General features: G+C 36.1%; 1 protein-coding gene across 2 annotated transcripts in view; it reads left to right on the forward strand.

The window, feature by feature from the left end:
- ZDHHC2 (zinc finger DHHC-type palmitoyltransferase 2) overlaps window positions 1-5,725 on the forward strand; it is an 83,730-nt gene extending 78,005 nt beyond the window's left edge. For both annotated transcript variants that reach the window (XM_062213761.1, XM_062213762.1), the window contains 2 exons: window positions 1,014-1,087; window positions 4,590-5,725. In XM_062213761.1, coding sequence (XP_062069745.1) covers window positions 1,014-1,054 — 41 coding nt within the window. In that variant the 3' untranslated portion in view covers window positions 1,055-1,087; window positions 4,590-5,725. The remainder of the gene's footprint in view (window positions 1-1,013; window positions 1,088-4,589) is intronic.
- The last annotated feature ends 3,929 nt before the right edge of the window (window positions 5,726-9,654 follow it).

Below are 9,654 nucleotides of genomic sequence, written 5' to 3' on the forward strand. Positions count from 1 at the left end.
ATTGCCTAAACAAAAATGGACGACACCTATTTACACTTTGAATCCTTAAAGACAAAAATATGTACGCGTTTGAAAATTAATTGGCCGGCGCCGTGGCTCAATAGTCTAATCCTCTGCCGGCACACCGGGTTCTAGTCCTGGTTGGGGCGCCGGATTCTGTCCCGGTTGCCCCTCTTCCAGGCCAGCTCTCTGCTGTGGCCAGGGAGTACAGTGGAGGATGGCCCAAGTGCTTGGGCCCTGCACCCCATGGGAGACCAGGAGAAGCACCTGGCTCCTGGCTTCGGGTCAGCGCGGTGCGCCGGCCGCAGTGCACCGGCCGCGGCTGCCATTGGAGGGTGAACCAACGGCAAAGGAAGACCTTTCTCTCTGTCTCTCTCTCTCACTGTCCACGCTACCTTTCCAAAAAAAAAAAAAAAGAAAAAAAGAAAATTAATTGCTGGTGAGTGGGAAAACAACTCCCTCCCTGGCAAAAGGGATTTGTACTTCCTTTAAGATTTTCATTAACCCAGGTTTCTTGATATTTTTTATATGCTGTTAATTATTTGTCATGTTAGATTATTTTTTCTGTTACTTTATTGAATGAATTGAGAAACTAAAGGTGGAAGGATGATGTTAAGAAGCAAGAAAAACATGAGAAAGGGGAGATGAGATGAGAAATAGCTCAAATATTGGTTTAACAAGAATGAGGCAGATAAATGCAGAATTAGGAAGCACTGATTTAAGGTGATGTGAGCAGTGCCATGTTCAACGTGTCTTTCATTGTTTTTCTTCCTGGGTTTATCAAATATATTTCCCTAACTATTTAATAATTTGTGTGGCTTTTTGTAATGTGTGTGATGCTGGTTGTAGCTGACACTGCGTGGTCTGTTGTGTGTTTCTGTATAAGCATTACATAAACACCCAAGTACAGAGTGCCTTTGGAAGTATACTGGGGGGATTCATAGATGAATAATCAAGTTTCTGTATTTGTTCAAAAGAAATCCCAAAATGCTAATTTATAATCTTTCTTTAAGGTATGAGCAATCCTGCATTAACCATGGAGAATGAGACTTAATCCTCAAGCAAAATAAATTCATGCTTTATTAAAGTAAGTTTCCTTTTATTTTCAGGTTTTATGTATTTTAACAGTATTTCAATTTTCTTAGAGCAAATAATCTCCATGAACATTATTATTTATTTTTTAATAACTCATATTAGGAGTCTTTCCTGATCTGTGGGATCATACTACTTATTCTTGGGGCTGTGGACATAGATGTAGCTTTAATATTAACTTGTATCCAGATGAATACCATAAATTATAACATTAAGTTGATGATAAAAATCATTTTTATAGTAATGCATTAAAAGGCAGGGACTGGTCCTAGAATACTGAATTTTACATAAAAATTATCTTTCATTTAGTTGATTATTTTGTTTTTTCAATCTTTCACTATGTTTAATGGTGATATCTTCAACTCTACATTAGTGGTATTTCACTGGGTCCAAGTACAAGAAAATTCTGTTGTGTCAGCACAAACCACACTCATCCCCAATTTTGTTTTAAAGGTTTATCTATTTGAAAGTCACTGAATCAAAGAGGGAGAGGAAGGGAAAGAGATCTTTCATCTGCTGGTTTACTCCCAAAATGACCGCAAGAGCTGGGGCTGGGCCAGTGCTGAAGCCAGGAACCTGGAACGCTCTCCTAGTTTCCCACATGCATGGCAGGGCCCTAAACACTTGGGCCATCATCTGCTACCTTTGCACGTGCGTTAGCAGGGAGTTGGATCAGAAGCAGAGTGGTCAGGACTCAGACTTGTATTCTTATAATCAGATGCCAGCGTCACAGGCAGTGCCTTAACCTGCTGCACCATTGCACCAGCTCACATCTCCAGTTTTGGTCACAGTAGGACCTCACAGCATGTGTTAACCTTAAAATAATGGGTGTTTTAAATAATTTTTTCAACCTGTAGTCCCAAATCAATTTCTTTAAAGCATAATTTATGGGGCTGGCACTGTGGCATAGCAGGTAAAGCCGCCACTTGCAGTGCTGGCATCCCATATGGGCACCGGTTCAAATCCCGGCTGCTCCACTTCCGATCCACCTCTCTGCTATGGCCTGGGAAAGCAGTAAAAGATGGCCCAAGTCCTTGGGTCCCTGCACCTGCATGGGAGACCTGTATTCTGGATCCTGGCTTAGGATTGGTGCAGCTTCAGCCATTGTGGCCAATTTAGGAGTGAACCAGCAGATAAAAGACCTCTCTCTCTCTCTCTCTCTCTCTCTCTCTCTCTCTCTGCCTCTCCTTCTCTCTCTGTGTAACTCTGACTTTCAAATAAATAAATATGTCTTTAAAAAAAACCATAATTTATTATAGATCTACAGTCAATAAAAGGGTACAAAAAGGAATCCCAATTGGAACAAAGCCATAAACATCTAAACAAACAACTCTGTTACAAAAAACATAATATAAAGAGTTAAACATCAGGGCCAGTGCTGTCAGTAAGGCTTTATTAAGCTTCCACCTGTGGTGCTGGCATCCCACATGTCAGTGCATGTTTGAATCCTGGCTGCTCTGCTTTTGTCCCAGTTCTCTGCTAATGCACCTGGGAAAGCAGTGGAAGATGCCACCCACGGGGAGACCCAGATAAAGATCCTGGCTTCTGACTTTGGCCTAGCCTAGCCCTTGCTGTCGCTGCCATTTGGGGGAGTGAATCAGAGGATGGAAGATCTTTCTCTGTCTCTCTCTGTCTCTGTGTAACTCTGCATTTCAAATAAATAAGTCAGTTTTTTTAGAGTTGAACATTAAGGCTATCAAAATAACTCTACAAAATTGTGATCTAGCATTCCAAATTCTAAGTAAGAGAAATTAGCATATAAAACAAAATAATTTGTGTCAAAGTGTTCTTGGCTATGTGGATTTTTATGATTGCACTGTTTCGCTTTTGACGAATAGCCATCTGATACCAGCAAAATGTTATTTGCCAGTTGACTACTGTTTTGCTTTGGGAAGACCATGATCAGCTCTGAATACATACTGGTTCAGATCATAACCATGGTTAGGAAAATGAAAATTTATACTTAATGTGGTTAAATAGCAAAGAGACATGATTATATTTATTTATTTTATTTTTTTTTATGTTTCTAAGGTTTATTTATTTACTTGAGAGGCAGAGTTACAGAGAGAGGGAGAGACACAGAGAGACGTCTTCCATCCAATGGTTCACTCCCCAAATGACTGCAACGGCCAGAACTCGGCCGATCCAAAGCCAGGAGCCAGGAGCTTCTTCCAGATCTCCCACATGGGTCCAGGGGCCCAAGCACTTCTACTGCTTTCCCAGGCCATCAGCAAGGAGCTGGATTGGAAATAGAGCAGCTTGGACTGGAACCAGTACCCATATGGGATACTGGCACCACAGTCAGATGCTTAACCTATTATGCTATAACACTAGCCCCGAGACATGAATATATTTCTAGAAATAATTTTTAGTGTGTAGCTGTAGGTATACAGAGATGAACCACTAGCCAATACCATAAATAAAGTATTTTTTAGACTAGTTCTGTGAAGCATAAAATTTCAAATGATTTTTCTCAGTATTTTGGGTCATTAGTTATAATTAACAGTTGTGAGGTCAGTGCTATTACAAATGTTTTGGTGTTAAATGTTGCACATTATAATGTTGTAAGTCTCTACCCTTCCTAGTATTTTGACAGAAGACCACTGTAGCCTTTGTTCATTGCTGTCTCCTTGATTTTATTATATTTGAGTATATGATTAATATATCATAATATTCATAATAACCGCATGGCAGAATGAACCAGCTGTGCTGACATAAAATTCATAAAACATAAAAAGGACAGATTTTCTGATGAAATATTTATGTGGACATAACCAGTAGCAATAAAATGCTTTTCTTCCCCAAGATAGATAATAGATCCTAGATTTTTAAAATAGTTTTTTCCGCCTTACATTTCAGATTTGCATATTTATATTGAATAATAATCTGATATTAATGTGTCTCATTTGACTGTATTACTAAATGATAACTTCATATTATTTTCTCCTCTTTTTGAACTATCTTGGTAAATTATCTCTGGCCTTTATATAAAATATTTCTTAATTCAGTATAGCTTCCAGATAGTTATAATGTACCTAAACCCAAAGTAGCACTGAAAAGTAGATTAATTTAGCATCCCCAACTGTCCTGTCTTATAACATGAATTTTAAAATACTATGCTTACATACACATGAAGTTTCATAGTTTTTTTCCCTAAATCTCCCTTCTAATTTAGTTGGCCTGCCTAAACTGGAGTAGGCCTCAGATGAATGTAGAACAGAGAATCCTGCCACACAAACCAATGGCATTGGCATCCTAGACATGCAGATTCTTGGGTCTTGCCCTAAATTTAGTGAATCAGGATGTACATTTTTCATTTTTTGATATATGTACATTAAATTCTGAGAAGCTTTGGTCTAGAGTTCTATATTCAAGAACACATTGTCTGAGCTTTATAACATATTTGCATAAGGGATGCTATTATGACAAACAATGAATGAGTTGGTTCGTTTTGGGTCTTTAAATGGGTGACACAATAGTTTTTGTTTCATTTCAAGGTATCGATGCTGTACATGGATGAAAGAGGCTCCCATATGAAGGCACCGTTTGGATATGCAGAATATGAGTTGATTGCAAGTTGTTACTTAAAACATAACACACTTTTGATCCAATATACAGTGTTATAAATGAGATTATTAAATATTAAAATTAATTATGATTTATGAATAAAAGAGGAAGTATCTTCTATCAAAAACTTGGCCTAAATTCATGGGCCAGTTTTCACCTAAATGATGTGGATAGTACAGTTTATTACTTAAAATCCTTATTGATCATCTGACTTTTTTATTTCAAAAATTGAGACTGTTAAGATATTGTTTCAGATTTAAAAGATTTCATGTCATATTATAATGTGCTTGATTTGTAAAATCTATGTTACCATTAAGAAGGTAGAGGAAATAAACCAGACTTCTTTTGCTTTTTCCTTCTGATAGGAAATGAGCCTCAGACTTAATGACCTGTCATAGCTATGACTTCATTACAAAGTCCAAATGGCCTGTACTTGAAGATCACCATCCATTTTTATCAGACTTTAATCTACTTCTAGACTTTGCTCCCCATTGGAAAATAAGTATGAACATTGAAGCTGGAGCTTTCTGATCAAGCAAATGGCTAGAACACATTTCTGAGAATGAATCCAATGTTCTTACAAAATAATTTTATATCAGAAACACTTTTCATCTTTTCTGATTTTCGTAATTGGAGGGAAATCTGCAATGTTATTGACTTCCGATACACTTTTATGGGCTTAGGTTTTTACAAACATCTTTTTAGGTCATTTCTCCTATTGAATTTAGTAAAAGTATTGAACTTCTGTTAAGAATTCCTTTTGGGTCAATGGATTCTCCCTCCAGTAATATCTCTATTATTTGTCCTGTTAATCCTCCAGTGGTATCTATATTATTTTTGTGTCTTCTCATCAAAACTATGACAGTAAAAGTATATGTTTCCTTAAGTACCTATCAAGATTAAATTATGCAAATCATTAAACAAAAATCATATTGTTTTGGAAATTTAGTTCAGTATGAACTAAATGGCATGCTATTTGAAAATTTAGTTTAAGATAAAAAGATGTTTTTGTTGATGCCAAAATGTTTGGCTTCACTAAATATACTAAGAAGCTCTTGTGCCTTGTATGCACTATTTACAAAAAAAAAAGTAATATTTTTTATTTGAATGAACTATAAGTTTTGTAAATGTTAACAATTAGGATAAGCTGTATAATTTTTTTAGTATTGACTTTGAGAATTTAAAGATTACCTTTTAAAACCACATAATTAAGTAACTGGTATGAAATCAAAGAGAAAATGATAATAAACTTTTCAAAATGTTTGTTAGAAAAATATTCAACAAAGATAAACTAAAAGACCAGAGGACAATGGAATAAAAGCTCTTTGTTATTACTTATCCTTGCTAAAAATACGAAGAGTTTTATATTAAATGTTTATGGTATGACCTACATCAGCCAAGTCCATTTTGTAGGAGCGCAGTTCTTTGAACAATATAGCAGCAGTCTTTTTCAGACTTTTTTTTTTAAGCTGAAGAATTTGACAATCTGCTTCAAAAAATCTGGGAAGACATGATATATTCTTGCTTTTACCTTAAAGTTTTTTTTTTTTTTTCTTGGTCATTATTCATTATCCTGAAGTGCCACACTAGAAATGATAACTACTGTTAGAAGTCTTAAGGGCAAGAGCAGCATTTGATGTATTCAGAATCATATGCAGCTAGATATTTTTTCAAAGCACAGGAATACTACAGCGATATCCTGGACTGCATTCTGTTAGGTGTTCCCTCTTACAAAGCTGGAAGCTAGGGAAAAAAAGAGGGATTTGTATCCTTTACCCTGTTAGAGTACTGGCAATTTCCCCCTCTGGGTCTTTTATGTATTCATTTAAAAACCTAAGTGAATATACCTAAAAATTGCATTTGGAAAAGTAAAAAAATAAATAAATAAAAATTTTTCATTAAGTTGCAGTGTTTCCCTTTATATTTTCATTCAGTGAATAACCCTTAAAGTATTTTTTGTTCAGGTTACTTTTATTTTTAATACAGGAATTAGAGTTTTTGGAGACAGTTGGATATCTTATTAGATGTACAGCATAAATTTTACCTGAGTGAACAAAACATTAAATAAATGGACTTACATTTTGTACATATTCATAAAATTTAAAGACATTTTAAGCATTGTACTTAAGAGCATACTTCAGCTGTCCTGATTGTCCTTAAAGTGATAATTTTGATTTTCCCTATTTGTAGAGATTTTTACCATGTAGATTTAAGAGGTATTTCATTTGGAAAATTATATAAAAGCTTCATACACATTAGTTAACTGTTTACTGTTGTATTGTGGGAGAGGGTTTTTTTTTTTTTTTTTTTTTTTTTCTGAGATAAAGAACTCGTGTCTGAATACAGTGGTGAAGCACTCACGGAAGTGCGTATCTAAGAATTCACAACTGAGAGACCTTGAGAGAGTTGTTATCTTCATTAGCTATCTATATGGAATTGTCTTTGCACTAACAATGTTAATTACTCTACACTGTTCCTGATTCTATACCAGAGCTAATTGGAAAATTTCATACTGGCAATCTGAGGTGGAATGGTGGTAGAAGATGAGGCTACTCAGTAGTTACATGATTCAGAGGACAATTAAACTATAAAATGTAAGTAAACTGTAATCAGTAGACAGCTATTGGAAATATGGTATATGTTTGACTAAAATCTCTCTTCATCAGGAAAATCAGATGGAAAGGTTTTATAACCCATGTTTATAAAAACTTACACTAACAGTCATGACTCATAGTTCAAGAAAACTTACACTGTTTTACCACATTTTCTCTTTTGAAATACATGTAAACTTTCTGGGCTGATTCTAAAGTTATATTCAATACATACTTAACAAATATTTACTTATAAAAGTGAGTTACAAGGTTTTGATAGAAATATAAAACCATAAGCACATATAAAAACCATAAAACCAACTTACATTATAAGCTGCAGGGGGAATATCCCCCAATACTTGTCCCACCCACCCTGCAAATGTGCCAGTATCCCATCCAATGTGACACATCTCAACGATGGATTTTTCACTAATAACAAATTTCTAGGTAAGACTCTTATGTAGAAATTTGAGTAGGAAACCATCTGGCTTAATAACAGATGTTTTAGAAACCTGCATTCCTTTCCCAAAAATAGATAGCCAATTAAGCACATATGATCTCATACATGTGCAAGAGGACTGTTATACACCTTCAGTTACTGTTACTCTTGGTAAAAATTCATAGATTGTATTTTTTTAAATTTACAATGTGGCAATCTTGATCATTTAACATCATTAAAACCATTAACCACATGCCAACGTTAAAGTCTTGATTTTAAAATGGAGCGTTCTGTTCCCTCCAGATTTCCTTTAGAACTTATTATCAAAGCTTCTCATTTTGATACAGAATACAGGAAGTTAAACATTATGGTATAAACCATGCACTTTCCTTTTCTCCTTCCCATGAGGATTTGTGACACCTTTTAAAAATTTTTTTAATTTTCATTTTATTTGAAAGACAGGTAGAAATTGTTCTGCTGGTTCACTCCTCAAGTGCCCACAACAGCCAGGACTTGGCCAGGCCCAAATGAGGAGCCTGGTATGTGTGAATTAGTGTTAATTCATTACAAAGTATCCAGTCAGAAATAATTGTATCATTGTTATTTTTTTCCTAGCCCTTAACTGTTATATTAAACCTTAATACAAAGGAAGCCTGTATGGAAATGAGTTCATGTGCAAGCATTCCTAATTCAGTTCCACCTGAGGCTGTTTACCAAAGGACCCATCATTGTATTTGGCATTGAAGATGAAATTTGGCAGACAATACAGATAATGGACTCTTGAGGTTTCCCTTAGAGCAAAAGATGAACATTTTCTGTTGAAGACCAGATGGCAAATGTTTGAGGCTTTGGAAGCTAAAGTCTAAACCACAGATATTATTTAGGGACTTATCTATTATGCGAAACTAAATTTCTGCAATTTTTTTGTTGTTGTTGTTCAACACGCAGAGTTAGTGAGAGAGAGAGAGAGAGAGAGAGAGAGAGAGAGAGAGAGAGAAAGGTCTTCCTTCCGTTGGTTCACCCCCCAAATGGCCGCTATGGCCTGCGTGCAACGACTATCTGAAGCCAGGAGCCAGGTGCTTCCTGTTGGTCTCCCATGCGGGTGCAGAGTCCAAACACCTGGGCCATCCTCCACTGCCTTCCTGGGCCACAGTAGAGAGCTGGGCTGGAAGAGGAGCAACCGGGACAGAATCCAACGCCCCAACTGGGACTAGAACCCGGGGTGCTGGTGCCTCAGGCAGAGGATTAGCCTAGTGAGACGTGGCGCTGGCCTAAAATTTTTTTTTAAACTTGAAAACATAATTCCAATTTGGGGGGGGGGGTACTGCTCAGCTCTACTAATGGGGGGAGTGGAATCTGGAGGCAGAGATAACATTTTGGTCAAGAAGGGTGCAAAGTTAGTGTTGCCTGTCATCAAAACTGATTGAAAATATTTATATGTTAATGCTGATGTGTAATGTAACGTCATCTTTTGAAAGTCAGTTTTCACAAGGATACAAGCCGGTCAAGGTAATGCCAAATTACCTAGTTCCAAATGCTGTCTGGTTCTATCTGCATCACTGTAATTCTGTCATTTGCCAAGGAGCAGTATGAAACAATAAGCCTACCATAGGCAGTTTCTCACTGTAGCAAAAAAGCCAGACAGTATGTGAAAAATAGATGTGTCTGCCATCCAATAAAATTTTTACTTATGAAAACTAAAACCTGAATTTCAAATAGTTTTAAGAATGATTTGATTTTCTCCCTCATTATTTAATACTAAAAACAATTCTCAGCCCTCTGGCCACACTACAAAAGTTATTTGTGAAATATCTTATCTCTAAAACCTAGAGTTAATAATTCTACAGAAGTTGTAAAATGCTAATTCTTTTAGGGACAGAAACCAAAATTGATACAAGTTATAAAACTCAGGAACTATGTCGCTACCAAAAAGGGAATCACGCAATCTTTATATTATTTTTTAAA

This window comes from Lepus europaeus, chromosome 16 (assembly GCF_033115175.1).
Source record: "Lepus europaeus isolate LE1 chromosome 16, mLepTim1.pri, whole genome shotgun sequence".
Taxonomy (NCBI): Eukaryota; Metazoa; Chordata; class Mammalia; order Lagomorpha; family Leporidae; genus Lepus; species Lepus europaeus.